Below are 16,304 nucleotides of genomic sequence, written 5' to 3'. Positions count from 1 at the left end.
CACACAGGAGTGTCCAGGATAGACCCACGGTCACACAGGAGTGTCCAGGACAGACCCACGGTCACACAGGAGTGGTGTGGATGGGCACACGGTCACACAGGAGTGTCCAGGATAGACCCACGGTCACACAGGAGTAGTGTGCACGGACCCACGGTCACACAGGAGTGGTGTGGATGGTCCCACAGTCACACAGGAGTGTGCGGGACGGACCCACGGTCACACAGGAGTGGTGTGGATGGACCCACGGTCACACAGGAGTGGTGTGGATGGACCCACAGTCACATAGGAGTGGTGAGGACGGACCCACGGTCACACAGGAGTGTGCGAGATTGACCCACGGTCACACAGGAGTGTGCGGAATGAGACATCCAACCATCCAACTGGAGGTCGACTCGTTTCCACAGTGGTGAAGGAAAGAAATTCCGTAGGGAATCTCAGCCCTGAGCTGCACTGACGGTAAACATGCTTGATCTAGGCGGGTTACCAAGAGCCCTACGGTAAAAGGTACAACCATTTGTGGTCCAGAGGGAGACACTGGGTGGCACCACTGGCCGTGGGAGGCAGAGGCTCCCCAGAAACAACAGCCACACAAGGAAACCCTGGTGAGCAGGTGAGAGGGTTTGGCTGTGTCTTCACCCAGGTCTCATCTGGAATTGTAGCTCCCAGAATCCCCACGTGCTGTGGGAGGGACCCGGCAGGCGGTGATTGAATCATGGGGTGGTTTCCCTCACACTCTTCCTGTGGTAGTGAACAAATCTCACGAGGTCTGACGGGCTTTTCATAAGAGTTCCCTTTTCGCTTGGCCTTCGTTCTCCTGGGGATGTCTTTATCAGCAGGGTGAAAACAGACTAATCCACCAGGACTTCACCAAAATCCACAACTTCCGCTCATCCAGGACAGTTTCCATTTGTTTTCCAAAGCTATGGACTGGGAAAAACAGTCACAAAACATACTCCTGACAAAAGAACGGTATCCTGGGTGGATATGAAACTCACACTAAAAATAATCTAAAAAAAGCCAATAAAAATTGGCAGATGTGAGTGGCCATTTGAGGAAATGTGGCATCTCAATCTCCAGCGCACATGGAAAGGCCCTGCACGTCGCCAGCCGTCGGGAACCTGCAAGGCCGTGACGTTTTCCCGGAGGGACCGGAGCTGCTGATGTGAAAGAGATGGACTGCCCCGAGTGCCGTGCGTGTGGTGTGCCCGCAACTCCCCCTCTTGCTGGGAAAGAGGCTGCACTTGGAAACTACAGCCCAGAGACTTCGGTCACAGGCACTGGGCCAGGAGAAACGTAAGCGTGTGCCCACACAGACCCGGAGAAGGAAGGCGGGGACATTTCACACGTAACAGCCCAAACTGGAGCCAGCCCAGGTGTCCACCGACAGGGAAACAGATACAGATACTGTGATGTTTTCAGAACATGGAACACACCTCAGGAGACAAGGGGCGTGGCAGCCGTGTGCAGCAGTGAGCACAGATCGCAGCCCATCAGCCTGGGCTGCAGGAGCCTCACACGGAGAGCACGGGCAACAGTGGCTTCATTTCTATGTGGTTCTAAACCAGGCAGAATTAATCTATGGTGGAAAAGAATCAGGGCAGTTGTCTGTGGGGGGCTGCCTGGGAAGCGTCTGGAGAGAGGGTGGAGCTCAGGCGTGGCTGGTGTGTGCACCTGCCTTGGCTCAGCGGGTCATGTGTCAGCTTTGCACCTTCCACTGTGTGTGCATTTCACTCAGGAGGAAAAAAGTACTGAACACAGATACTGACCTCTTTGGCTGAACCATGCAGGGGTCGGACCCCAATGCCTGCAACTGACTTGAAGGGCACAAAAGTAAGGCCTTGGGTGGGTGGGCAGTGGGTGAGGTGCGTGGCCCAGCAGAGGGCTTTGGAAGCTCTAGGGGCTGTGCAGCGTCACTGTGAAACTCTTAACTTTCTGTACATTTGAAGTTTTCATAATAATGTGTTGGGGAAAGGGTGGGGAGAAACCAGCTGTCTCTTCCACCCGTCTCTTCCCAGGTGGAATTCTGCAGCCTTGGAGAGCCGGAGTCCTCCGAGAGAGCGGGTCTGCCCAGTCCTCATCCTCACAGGGTGGAGGTGGTGCAGCCACAGGCAGGCACACGGGGCAGGCAGCCACGCAGTGGGACGTGGCGCCGAGCTGGGCTCAGTTCACTTGTCCTCCTGGTGTGGCCCAGGGCGGCACTCACGCGAGGCTGTGGGCAGGTCAGGGGAGGACCCCGGCAGCAGCCCCCATCCCTGGAGCCCATAAAGGTCCCTCCTCACTTTGGGATGTACGGAGCCCACCCGAGTCCACCTGGCCTTTTGGGGTCCTGTAACCAGGAGTGGGGTTCTGGAAGGACCAACATCTTTCCCAGTCAGCTGGCCTGGGCTGAGATCCCCAGTTTCCTGGGAACTGTGTGAGTGGCTGAAGACAGTGAGCTGGTCCATGTTTCTCATCCCACCAAGGAAACCACAATTCCACTGTCCTCTCTTCTCCAAACTCACGTAAACTTCCTTGACGGTTCTTCAATTCCCCTCACCCCAGGCTCACTGCAGGTGTCCCCTCTGCAGGAACCCCACCCTGCTCCCCCCCCGGTGGCTCCACTTGCCTGGTGGGTCAGGGCTCCAGAGTCCCGGCCCCAGGAGGAGCGTTGTGTTCACTCCTGCACACCTGAAGTCACCCTGCCGCTCACCTGCCTGCATCTCCGCAGAGCTGAGGCCTCGCCCACTCTGTAAGTCTGTCCTCACACTGCTATTAAAGATGTACCCAAGGCCGGGTAATTTATAAAGGAAAGAGGTTTGATTGCCTCACTGTTCTCCAGGGCTGGCGAGGCCTCAGGAAACTTAATCATGGCAGAAAGGGAAGCAAACATGTCTTTCTTCAAGTGGCAGCAGCCAGGAGAGGGGCTGAGCAAAGGGGGAAAAGCCCCTCGGGAAAGCACCAGCCCTTGTGAGAACTCACTATCCTGAGAACAGCATGGGGAAGCCGCCCCCACCATCAAATCACCTCCCCTGGGGTCCCTCCCACAGTACGAGGGGATATGGGAACCCGGGCTCCCCTGGCACCTCTGGAACAAGCTCTGGATGAGCCCGTCCTGACCGGGTCCCATGGTCCCTAGAACCAGTTGGGCCGGCTTTCCCGTTCCGTGCCCTGTTTTGACACCTGTGGGCTTCATGGTCGTCTCTTTGCAAGCTGTGCCAAAGTCCCGTGTGGCCCCGTCCTCCCTGCCTTTACCTTCAGAGAAACATTGGTCTTTATTTCTCCCGGCCCCAGCCCCGCTTGGCAGGAACAATTCAAGATGAGATGTGGGTGGGGACACGACAAATCCACGCCACCAGCCCCGCACAGCTTAGAGCAGCCTGGCACCCAGCAGGCGCTGAGCACACGGGAGGGCCACGGGAGAGCCACGGGAGGGCCGGCTACCGCATCTGTTTCTGGAGGATTTCCACTATTTCCCCGTGAAGCAGGCACAGCAGGGAAGCCCTGGACTTGCCGTGTGGCCTCTGCACCGGGGCCTCTCCGGCTCTCCCTGCAGCTGAGTCTGAACGTGCGTCCCAAGTAGCCGGCCCCTGGAAAGAGGGTGAGGGAGGTGGCGATTTGCAGAGGAAATGGGAGCAACTGGCAGACGCTGCCACCCAGCGGGTCAGGAGGTTTGTTCCTGCCGAGTGGGGTGGGGCGGGGAGAAATACAGACCAACGTTTCTCTGAAGGTAAAGGCAGGGAGGACGGGGCCACACGGGACTTTGGCACAGCTTGCAAAGAGACGACCATGAAGCCCACAGGTGTCAAAACAGGGCACGGAATGGGAAAGCCGGCCCAACTGGTTCTAGTGACCACGGGGACCCGGAGTGGACGGGCTCACCCAGAGCTTGTTCCAGCAGGCCTGAGGGAGCCCGGGCTGGATTCAGCTGTCCACACCTGGCTGACCTGAGGGGTTGGCACAGCGCCTCTGCCTTGCTCCCACGGTCAACGGTGGCACAGAAAGCCCCCAGGTCTCATGGCTATCAGGCACAGGGAGCCCTGAGACCCCACTCTGGACACACAGGAGGCCACTGTCCCCGAGCCGGCCCTCCACCCTCCCCAAGAGACAGAGCACAGGTTCTGGCCTCGAAGCCCCCTCTGGCGTCCTCAGCAGGCTCGGTGCTGGGACAGGGATGGTTCAGTTCACACTCTGTGCAGCAAGGTCAGTCCACATTGCTCCTCTGTGGCCTGTGGCCCCAGTGAACCCACAAGGAGCCCTGGAGAAAGCCGGTAGCAGAGGCCCCTTCGCATTCCCAGGCTGGATGATGGGGCTGCTGACGTGCCCTGGGGGCCCTGCCTGGTTCTCGCCCGCGTGGTCCAGCACCACGAACTCCCCTGCCTTCCCTGTGGCTGCAGGTCTTCTCCAGGGGACCCTAGCATCCTGCAGTGAGCGTGGAGAAGCTGCCGGCAGCTGCTGAGAGGAGACGCCGGGGTCTGTCTGTGCCGGGCACCTCCAAGCTGCCTGCTGAGTTCTGCCTGCCAGGACGGTGAGCTCCAGGCTCCTTCCCAGCGCACAGGACAGGCCGGCCGGCAGAGGGCGCTGGAGGCCGCCGCTGGTGCTGTCACCGCTGTGGCTGGGCCGGGCGAGCCCTGCTGGGTCCGCCTCTGCCATCCACGCCGGCATGCCCTTGGGACAGTCAGCCCACAGCTGCCGACCCCGAGCCAGTGAGGGTGGAGCCCAGGACAGAGAGGGCGGAGCGGCCATCAGTGCCGGGCAGGTAGATTGACGCTGGCATTGAGAACAGGAGCTCAGGCCTACGTGGGCTGAATAACGACCCAAGGACACCTGCGTCCTCTTCTCTGGAATCAGTGAACCTGTTGCCTCATGCGTGAAGAGAGACTTTGCAGATGGGTGAAGTGAGTGATGGGGAAGAGCAGAGACTGCCACCCTCCCCCGGGCCGTGTGCCTGGACTGACAGTGTCACTGGGGTCCTCAGAAGAGGCAGGGCAGAGATCCTGGTGGAGAGAGGATGCTGGCTGCTGGCTTTCGGGGTGGAGGAGGCCCTGAGCCCAGGAGTGATGGCGGCTGAGGCAGCCCCAGAAGACGCTGAGAGGATGGAGACAGCTGTGCTCCCCACCTCAGCGTGGACCCAGCGGGAGGCGGCCCTGCCCTCACCTCGGCGTGGACCCAGAGGGAGGCGGCCCTGCCCTCGCCTCGGCGAGGACCCAGCGGGAGGCGGCCCTGCCCTCGCCTCGGCGACGACCCAGCGGGAGGCGGCCCTGCCCTCACCTCGGCGAGGACCCAGAGGGGCTGATTTTGGGCTTCTGGCCTTCTGACTATCAGATGATCCCTCTGAGTTGCTTCCGACCACTGAGCTTGCACTGTGGCCATAGAAGCCATGGGAAGGTGACGTGGCCCCCCCTGTGGGGTGAACCTCAGCTAAGAACAGTTACAGGACAGAGTTGCTGCTGCTCGCAGTGGTGACAGGGAGCCGAGGGGGAGCTGCGGTGCGGGTGTTGCATAGGGACGGTGCCTTCTGTCACCCACAGAAGCACCAGGCACCCCAGGATCACAGACTTTGGATTCCAAAGCTGACTCGGCAAAGGGAACATATCTGCGGGGCTGATGCGAGAAGCAAACACAGGCTCCTCCCTGTCAGTGAGGGAGGGCGGGCGGCCCAGAGGAGCACGGAAGAGACCTGCACACGCTTCGCAGAGGAGAGGAGAGGAGAGGAGAGGAGAGGAGAGGAGAGGAGAGGAGAGGAGAGGAGGGTGCAGCCAGCGACTCCCACAGATGCGTGCAGAGGGGCATGCAGGGCCCCTGCCAGGGGTCAGCTTGTGAGGACTTAGCAGGGTCAGCGCTGAGACCCGCATGGGTGGGATGAGCTGTGTGACCATGTGAGCCCTCAGAGAACAACGTGCAATGGTCAGCAGAAGGGATAAAGGGTTAAGCCCCGTGGTCTCGCCAGAGGGAGGTCCTGTGTGGCCATGGACGCAGTGAGCCCCAGTTACCGACGGTTACAGGACAGACCTTAAAGAAACACGGCAGGGAGAGAAATCGGCATGAGATCAGATGAAATGACCCCAGACACACACAGCCCAAAGCCGGTGCCGCCCAGGGAGGCGTGTGCTCAGCTGGTGAGCCAGCAGGAAGGCAGGGAGGCCCTGGGGCCAGGCCAGGGGCTGCGGCCGGGGTAGGACGGCCCCGAGGCTCCTGCTTCTGTCCCTGCGGGTCCTGGCAGCAGTTTCTTGAGACTTGCTAGTGGGTCCAGCATCTTTCTATGTGTACACTTTCCACTGCACACTCAAAAAAAGTTAAATTTGGAAAGTATTTTTAAAAGGAAAGAAAAGAAAAGAATGAAGAGACAGGAACCAAGCCCTGGCGTGGGCAGAGCCTTGCAGTGGAGGGGCACCTGCAGCTGACTCTGCCCAGCCTCCTCTCCCATTAGCCCCTGGGCTGCATGCCCAGCCTGGGTGGTGCCGGCTCCGTGACCCCTCCTGGCACATGCCTGCTGCCGTTGGAGCGGACAGTTGAGTTGGAATCAGTGCACTCTGGGACACGGAGAAACTGGGCAAGGACGCGGACCACGGTTATGCTTCCTCCATGGCTCTGTTCCCGCCACGGCTGACCTCACACCTCTCCCTGGGGTAGTGGCACTGTCACAGCCTGAGTGGAAAAATCCTAGGAGCAGCCTGGACCCAGGTGCCACCCGGGGCAGCCCCTCCAAGACCAGCGCTGCATCCCTGGGCTCAGGTGGGCAGCAATGCCTCTGCCTCCATGCTGCGCCTCTCCTTACACCACATGCATGCCCACACCGCTCACACATAAAAGCTTCCAAGCAGGAGCCAACTCTCTTGTTAGGGGCCAGCACAGCCGGGACTTTCAGCTGAAGCCAGTCCTCACTCACCATTCTGAAAATCCTAGGGCCTTTAAGAATGAGGCTAAATCGACTCTGCCCGTGCTCTGTAAGTGGAACAGCAAAGCCTGGGTGACAGCACATCTGTTGACAGCATGATTTGCTGAATACTTAAAGCCCACTGTTGAGACCTACTGCTCAGAAACACAGATTCCTTTCAGAACAGTACCACTCAGTGGCCTGGCCACCCAAGAGCTCTCACGGAGATGCACGAGGAGATGAATGCTGTCTCCACACCTGCCAACACCACATCCATTCTGCAGCCTGGACCAAGGTGTCATTTTGAATTTCAAGTCTTACTATTTGAGAATACATTTTGTAGGACTATAGCCGCCACAGATAGTGATTCTTCAGATAGACTGGACAAAGCAAAACGAAACCTTCTGGAAAGGAGTCCCCACTCTAGGTGCCATCAAGAACATTCGTGACTCATGGGAGGTCAAAATATCACATTAACAGGAGTCTGGAAGAGGTTGATTCCAGCCTTTATGGATGACTTTGAAGGGTTCAAGACTTCAGTGGAGGAAGGAGCTGCAGATGTCAGGGGAACTGCAGGAGAACTGGAATTAGAAGTGGAGCCTGAGGATGCACTGAATTGCTACCATCTCATGGTCAAATGTAACCGATGAGGAGTTCCTTCTTATGGATGAGCAAAGAACACGGTTTCCTGGGATGGAATCTGCTCCTGGTGAAGATGCCACGGACACTATTGAAATGGCAACAAAGGACGGAGAATATTTCATCCACTGAGTTGACAAAGCCGTGGCAGAGTTTGAGAGGATGACTCCAGTTCTGAAAGAAGTTCTACTGTGGGTGAAATGCATCAAACAACATTGCAGGCTACAGGGAACTCTTTTGTGACAAAAAAAGTCAATTAATGTGGCAAACGTCATTGCTGACTTATTTTAAGAAATTGCCACAGCCACCCCAGTCTTCAGCCACCACCACACTGACCAGTCAGCCAGTGGCCGTCCACATTGAAGTGAGAGCCTCCAGCCTCAGGAAGATTATGACATGCTGAAGTCACTAGCATGTTTTAGGAATAAAGGATTTTTAAGTTAAGGCATGCACATGGATTCTTTAGACATCATGCTATCACACACTTAGTCAACCACAGTACAATGTAAACATAACTTTAACGTGCTGTGTTCATCCATTTTCACGCTGCTATGAAGAAATACACCAGACTGTCATTTATAAAGGAAAGAGGTTTAATTGACTCACAGTCTGCATGGCTGGGGAGGCCTCAGGAAGCTTACAGTCGTGGCAGAAGGCAAAGGGGAAGCAGCACCTTCTTCACAAGGAGGCAGGAGAGCGAAGGCAAGAGCAAAGCGGGAAGAGCCCCTATAACACCCTCAGTCTTGTGAGAACTCACTATCGTAGAAGCATGGGGAAGCTGCCCCCACCCAGGCACCTCCCACCAGGTCCTGCCCTCAACACGTGGGGATGACGAGGATTACAATTTGAGTGGGGACACAGAACCAAACCACAGCATGTGCACCGGGAAACCAGAAAGTTTGTGTGACTCAGTTTACTGCAGTTCAGTCTGGAACTGCACCTGTACCATTGCTGCAGTGTGCACACACATCACACACACATGCACTCACACTCATACACCTACACTCACACGTCACTCATGCACTCACACACTCATACATGTACACTCACACATCACAGATGCACTCACACCCTCATACACACACATACAATCACATCACACATGCACTCACACACTCATACACATACACAGACACATCACACACATGCACTCACACACTCATACACATACACAGACACATCACACACATGCACTCACACTCAAACACACACATACACATACACTCACATCACAGATGCACTCACACACTCATACACCTACACTCATACACATACACACATGCACTCACACACATACACTCAGATCACACACATGCACTCATACACTCATACTCATAAGTACACACACACACTCATACGTACACACACACACACTCATACACATACACACACATCACAGATGCGTACACAAACACATGCACTCACACACTCATACACATACACTCAGACATGTACACACACATCACACATGCACTCACACATACACATACACTCAGACACATCACACATGCACCCACACACACACCACACACACACATGCACTCACACTCATACACCTACACTCACACATACACTCATACACGTACACACACATCACAGATGCATACACACTCACACCTACACTCACACACCCACTCATGCATCGACACTTGCATCGCACACATGCTCTCACACTCATCTGTAATTACTCATATGTGGTTCTCAACCTGGTTTTCTCGGAATTGAGAAGTCACCGTCAGCACAAGGAGTGCTAACTGGGCCAGGGATCACGGTCTCACTGATGGGTCCTGTGTCCCAGGGAGCTGAAGGTGCTGGGGCCATGTCCTGATGTGCCCGCTGCCCGCCTCTGTGTCACCCACCCGGACAGCCCCTGAGGCTGCGTCTCACACACAGTTTCAAGCCCAGTGCAGTCTCCAGAGTTGGCCCTGTGGCCTGAGAAGGGGTTCCTGGCTGAGGGAGCCCCAGGAAATCACCTTCCTGGAGCCACGAACCTCCCTCAGCGCCTGGCCAGCACTGGTGCTGCTGCGAGGCGGGTGAAGGTGGGAGTGGGCGTCCTCAGCAAGCTGGCTGTGGCAGAGAATGCCAGTGTCTCAGTGCCACTGCTCTTGCATGTCCAAACTGAAACACTGCCAGCAGACCGTGCATAACCGAAATGACTTGGTGCACTTTATCAGAAAGGGCAGAGCAGATTGCAAATTAGGGTGTAATTACACATTGCTAACTGGGGAATCAGCCCCTGAGCACCGGTGAAATCACAGAAGGTCTGCTTGGGTCTGGAGTGGCTTCTCTTTGGCTGGCAGAAGAAGCAGAGCATGTGGAAAGGTTGGGTAGGTGGTCTGGTGGGGTTAGGAGGGAGGTATCTGTGGTGGGCACGTGGTCTGGTGGGATTAGGAGGTGTCTGTGGTGGGCACGTGGTCTGGTGGGGTTAGGAGGTATCTATGGTGAGCACGTGGTCTGGTGGGGTTAGGAGGTGTCCGTGGCGGGCGGGTGGTCTGGTGGGGTTAGGAGGGAGGTGTCCGTGGCGGGCGGGTGGTCTGGTGGGGTTAGGAGGGGAGGCGTTCATGGTGAACAGGTGGCCCAGCCTACCCCAAACCTCCCCACTTTAGCCACATTTCCACTTAAGGGATGCACAAACAACCCCACAGTGGGCTGTGCTCACATCCGAGCAGGTGCCCGGGGACCCGGGATCACTGGATTATCCAGCAGCACCTGCGTCCTGGGTCCCAGGCAGACATCGCTGTATGCAGAGGCTCTGGCAGGAAACTAAAGACCCGAAGGGCTGAAGAGAGGTCAGAAGGGAGTTCCGGAAAGTAGGAATCTGGGCCGTGAGATCGGGGTGTAGAGGAGGCAGGTTGGTCGTTCAGGCTGTTGGCTCCTGTCATGTGTACAGAGGGTCAGCTCCAGGTACATTATATTCACCCTTACTCCTTTTCTTCTAGCATTTCTTTATATTTCTTACTGAATGTCTCTCTCTCAGCCTTTTTTTCTTCTCACCCATATTGTTAAAAACGGTAGATCCGAGAAGCTTCTGTCTGAACATACAACCCCCATGCACAGTGGCTCTGGGCAGGCCCGTGTTTCTTTGCAGAAGGGGCCGTGGCAGATGCCTGGGACCGTGGCTTTCACCTCGTGCCCCACGTTACTGCCTGATGAGGCTGCTCTGTGTACAGAGGTGCAGGATGTGGCAGTACGGTGGCCTGGGCCCTTCGTGCAAACCTCGTGACTGATGGTGGCACCCCCTTTCCGCTGGGGTGTGAGGCTCTGTCGTGGTGGCTGGTGGAGCCAGCAGAGCACAGGAGTGACCTGTCCCAGCAAGGACCCTGAGCTTGAGCCTGAGCGGCCCCCCGGGCAGAAGTGTGGGGCACACGTTGCTGCGTTTTGCTGCTGGAGGAAGGAGCAGGCTCCATTGGGTCCTCCCCACCCCAGTCTCCCAGGACAGGAGAACTCTGGAGACCGCACCTGGAGTCTCGGGCTCTGCAAAGTCTTTCCCTCGCTGGCCCTGTGGTGTATCCTTCTGCGAAGACAAACCACACCCAAGAACGCCGTTGCCACTGAGTCCCGAGCCCTTCCAGCTCCTCCCTGAGTGTGGGAGGCCGTGGGGCCTGAGACCCCAGGACGGGCGACGTGCTGCCCACCCACACATCAGAACAAGGTGGAACTGACTGCTTTCCGTCGACACGTCCAGCCCAGGTAAGCACGGAGGTCCTTCACAAGAGGCCGATTTGACATGTATTTACCACCTCCCTGCCATTTGTCTCCTTCTGGTTTCAACATTTCAGCAGGAGGGGCTGGATGTCAGTCCCCGAGAATACGGAGCAGGAGGGACGCGTCTGTCATTGTCACTGAGGGGAGGAGGGGGCAGGGGGTAGTCGCTCTGCAGTAGGGGGTGGGCGCTGCGCAGAGGGTCAGGGGTCTCACCTAAGAGGGGACTGAGGTGCTGGGAGGAGGCTGGAGGGACTGGCCCTCAGTGCCCAAGGGGCAGGAGAGGCCAGGGAGGGCAGACAGGAGGGCTCCCAGCCAGAGCTGAGCAGTGTCCGTGCCCTTCCCCCCCAGACGTCAAGGTTCTTGGAACTCAGAAATACATTTCTGTTGGCTCTGACAATGTGCGGGCCACTTAGAGTTCTGGGAATGGGGCAGGGCCACTGGGACGAGCCTCTCTGATAGGGAGGCTTCCGGAAGGAGGGTGGGGAGGTGAGCAGCGACTCTGGGCCAGGACCAGGAGAGCAGACTGTGAGTCCCTCCAGGGTGTGGGGAAAGGCCCTGCTCAGGCCTGCTGGTCTCCCTGAGGAGGTGCAGCCCAGTCCCCCAGCACAGTCCCCAGCAGCCCCAGGCCCGGTCCTCCAGCACGGTCCCCAGCAGCCCCAGGCCCGGTCCCCCAGCACGGTCCCCAGCAGCCCCAGGCCGGGTACCCAGCAGCCCCAGGCCCAGTGTCCCAGCAATGTCCCCCCAGCAGCCCCAGGCCGGGTCCCCAGCAATGTCCCCACCAGCCCCAGGCCCAGTGTCCCAGCAACGTCCCCAGCAGCCCCAGGCCCGGTGTCCCAGCAACGTCCCCAGCAGCCCCAGGCCGGGTCTCCCAGCACGGTACCCAGTAGCCCCAGGCCTGGTCCCCCAGCACGGTCCCCAGCAGCCCCAGGCCCGGTGTCCCAGCAATGTCCCCAGCAGCCCCAGGCCTGGTCTCCAGCAACGTCCCCAGCAGCCCCAGGCCTGGTCCTGCAGCACGGTCCCCAGCAGCCGCAGGCCTGGTCCCCAGCAATGTCCCCAGCAGCCCCAGGCCCGGTCTGTCAGCACAGTCCCCAGCAGCCCCAGGCCTGGCTGTGGAGAGGGGCAGGCCCTCGGTGAAGCCCAGGCCAATGCTGCCACCACCCACGAGTCTGCACCCGCTGCAGGGGGCACAGGCCGTGCCCTGGCTAGGCACGCAGGACAAGGCTGGGGAGACAGAGAGACTAGGGAACATCCTGGAACATGGCACCAGGGGGACAGCCCCTGCCCCACAATGTCAAGACCTTCCTGTACACAGGAAGGGGCCCAGCGGAGAGGGGTGGAGGATGTTTGTCCCCAGGCAGCCGCAGGAGAAACAGCAGTCGCCTCGGTGACGTGGCCTAAGCAGGGCCTTGCTGTGGCTGGGTCCGCTGGTCATTGCTGAGCCCCAGGCCCGTGGCCCCACAGCACCTGGACAGATGCGCGGCTCTGTGGCGCCATTGACAGACACAGACGGAAGAGCACCTGGTGGACCGTGGCTGCCAGCCTGGCCTTCAAAACCAGGCGGCTTCCGTCAATTACAGATGAGGAAATGCGTTTTGAGAGTAATTTATAACACCAGGGGACTGGGCCTCCCTGGCAGGATAATGAAACCCGCCTCTCCAGCCCCTACACGCAGCAGAGGCACCCCCCGCCTGGTTGCTAAGCAGCTACACGTCTGCGTGGATCTGAAACTGTGTCGGAAAACACTGCAGGTGGAAGGGAGCCCCGTTTACGGAAGCAGCACAGACGTGGCCATGTCTGCCTTGAAGCGAATTCTTGAGACGGGTTTGGACGAGGCATTGCTGGATAGTCCTTCCGAAGAAGCAGGCATCCGTGTGCCAGCTCCGGGCCACGCCTCACGAGCAACCGAACAAGTGTCCTTCAGGACCCCCTGGGACCCCCGGGCGCAGAGCACCCTCTGGGATGCTGCCTCACACGGGGGGCTGCTCTGGGAATACCACAAGTGCCCAAGGCAGCCATTTGGGGAGCCTCAGGGGACCCTGGGGGACGGGCCAGTGAGCACCCAAGTCCTCGAGGCCACGCTCCGAGCCTGGCTTTTGCCGGCTGTGTGTTTGGGATTCAGTCTCCATTCAGAAAAGGAAGGGTCAAAGGTGCTGGAACTGCCCAGCGAGCTCTGCAGCCAGGTCTTGGCTGCAGACAGGCCCCGTATGAAGCAGCTGCCGGTGCTCCCTGACCTGGCTTTTTCCTGCTGGCGCAGAGGAATCCCTGCCACCTTCCAGATGTGGACGCCCGTGTTTCCCCGGCTCTGGACTGAGGAAGGGAGGGAGGCCCCCACCGGCACCCCGTGGGCTGTTTCCACCCCACAGGCAGGCCCATGGTTCCCTCCAAGGCTGAGGTGAATTCCTGGCTGGAGGAAGAATGGGGACCCTGAGCTGGTGCAGGCCTCGGGGTGGACGGGGGGAGTTTCCCAGCACCCGGGCCTCACACAGCAGAGATGGGGAGGTGCTGGGAACCGGGGACCACACCTGCCTCCTGTTCTGAAGGGCCCAGGCCAGGGCCACCTTGAAACTCGTGCACGAGTGTGTGAGGTTTCCACCCACCAACTGTCAGCTGCCTGATGTTACGGAGACCACAAGGCCGAAGCTGAAGCCGAAGCCACCCCGAGCCCATTTTCCCGGTGTGGCTGCCCTGGGGGGCACAGAGGGATTCGGGCCATCATGTCTGCAGCAGGGGAGGCTTATCCAGCCCCCAACACACGCCAGCCGGACCCTAGCCGCAGATGTGGAAGGCAGAGCACTGCCTGCCTCAGACAGCCCACCCCACCAGGACCCTCTGCCCTTAGGCCCCTCTGGCCCATCCCAAGCAACAGACACCCCTCCCCCCACCACCCTGTCTCACCCCCAGCGAACGATGCCCCTCCCCCCCGGCACAGCCCCACCCCCAGATCCTTTGCATGCTTTCCACCCTCCCTGGAAACACGAACTCATGCCCAGGCCTCCCCCATGGACCGGATCGTCCTCAGGCCCCTAGTGGCCTAGGAGGAGGCTTGCCAAGACCCAGAAGGTGTCTGCGGCGTCCAGGGCCCGGGTGGCAGGGCCTGGCGCCCACGCGCACCCCGTACCTGAGCAGGGGCTGCCTGGGGTATGGCGGCTGGTCTGCGTCCAGGCATGGAGGGGCCTTCTTGGTCACCTGCTTGTAGATGTTCCTGGCGGTCACTCCGATCCACAGCATGGTGGAGAGTGTGGAGTAGTGCAGCACGATGCCCACCTGTCGGAAGCAGCAATCAGCCGGGCAGCCGGGCCCTCACGCACTCGCCCCAGAGCCTGCAGCCCCGGCCCAGCCTTGCATCTTCCAGAGGCTGCTCTCAGTGTCAAGAATGACAGCAACAGGTGGCCACAGGGAGACACTGGGACAGGAGCGTCTATGTCCCAGGGCAGACGGTGGCCGCGGAGCACGTGGCCTTGCCACGGAGTGTGCGGGCGTGGCCTTGCCGAGGAGTGTGGGGGCCGTGGAGTGTGGGGGCGTGTCTGTGGAGTGTGGGGCGTGGCCGCAGAGTGTGGAGGTGTGGCCTGGCCTGAGTGTGGGGGCATGGCCACAGGGTGTGGAGGCGTGGCCTGGCCGTGGAATGTGGGGGCATGGCCTTGCCGCAGAGTGTGGGGGCGTGGCCTGGCCTCAGTGTGGGGGCCGTGGAGTGTGGGGCGTGGCCGCGGAGTGTGGAGGCGTGGCCTGGCTGCGGTGTGGGGCGTGGCCTGGCCGCGGAATGTGGGGGCGTGTCCCGTCACAGCGCCCAGGCCTCACGCAGCCTGGCGGAGACAGGGAGGCCTGGGAACCACGGGCCACCGCATGGAGGAGTGGGGAAGAGGTAACTTCCACAGCCTGGCCTCGGGCTCTTTCTTTTCAGGAAGCAGCCGTGGGGCTGTAATTGTCACCGCCCCGGGAGCTGAGGAGGGCAGGGAGGACGGCAGAGCTGGCCCTGCCCCTTGTCTGTCTGGGCTGAGCCTCACCCAGGCTATGTGCATTTGGGGATCACAGGGAGGTGTGAACGGCGGAGCTCTGGCTCCCAGACACCAACTCCAGGCTGGACAAGTGGAGAAGCTGCAGGGAAGCTCCTGGTCTCCCACAGTGTTTCATTCCGCCCGTTCCTGGGGCTCATGGCCAGCTCTTTGTTGCCATAGCGACCATCGTCCTTTCCAGCCATCCATAGCCTGGGACCAGGATTCACTCAGTGCTGAGCTGTGGCCCTTGGTAGGGCAGGCAGGCAGGAAGGTGGGTGGGACAAGGGCGGGGTGGGGGTGGGCAGGTGGGAAGGTCGCTGGAGGAGTGTTGTGCCCGGGCAGACAGGTGGGAAGGCTGCGGAAGGAGTGCTGTGCCCCGGTGGGCAGGAGGAAGCGGCTCCAGGAGTGCTGTGCTCAGGCGCCAATGGCACACGCAGGTCAGGGTCCAAGTCTAGTTGTTACTAGACCCCTCAGGTGTCCTTCCTCCGGCTGGTAGTGGCTGAATTCTCCTCCTTACCCGGAGGCTGCGAATGTGAGACCCACCTGGCCTCAGTGTTAGAACAGTGAGAGAGAGTTTCTTCCTGTCGCACAGCACAGGAGGGCAGGGGGGTTGGTCAGCAGGAGCTCGAGAACATCACCTCATGGCTTCCTGACTGGCACTGGAGCTGCAGCCACCTTGTCCCCTGCCTCCGCTTCCCAAGCCCAGCGTCCCTCATCTGGTGGACACCTCCTACTTCCTGCTGCCCCTAGGGTTCATTTTCCACACATGTTTCCTGTCCTTCAATGCTGCTCCACAGTGAGACCACATGGGTTTGTCTCTGGTAGTGTCCCAGTGTCCAAGCATGGCCTGGCTCCTCTCGGGCACTACGCACATTTGCTGAGTGAGTGAGTGAATGAGTGAGTGAGTGACTGAGTGAATGAATGAGTGACTGAGTGAATGAGTGACTGAGTGACTGAGTGACTGAGTGAGTGAATGAGTGACTGAGTGAATGACTTAGTCAGTGAGTGAGTGAATGAGTTAGTGAGTGAATGAGTGAGTGAATGAGTGAGTGACTGAGTGACTTGAGTGACTGAGTGAATGAGTGAGTGAATGAGTGACTAAGCGAATGAGTGAA

General features: G+C 59.0%; 1 protein-coding gene across 3 annotated transcripts in view; it reads right to left on the bottom strand.

Moving 5' to 3' along the window:
* Positions 1–16,304, bottom strand: part of ADGRA1 (adhesion G protein-coupled receptor A1) — a 41,171-nt gene that overhangs the window by 7,014 nt on the left and 17,853 nt on the right. For all 3 annotated transcript variants that reach the window (XM_017513570.2, XM_037733140.1, XM_037733141.1), the window contains one exon: positions 14,316–14,461. In XM_017513570.2, coding sequence (XP_017369059.1) covers positions 14,316–14,461 — 146 coding nt within the window. The remainder of the gene's footprint in view (positions 1–14,315; positions 14,462–16,304) is intronic.

Source organism: Cebus imitator, unplaced genomic scaffold, assembly GCF_001604975.1.
Source record: "Cebus imitator isolate Cc_AM_T3 unplaced genomic scaffold, Cebus_imitator-1.0 Scaffold495, whole genome shotgun sequence".
Classification (NCBI taxonomy): domain Eukaryota; kingdom Metazoa; phylum Chordata; class Mammalia; order Primates; family Cebidae; genus Cebus; species Cebus imitator.
The sequence above is the reverse complement of the archived record's forward strand: the minus strand, read 5'-3'. Positions and strand labels throughout refer to the sequence as shown.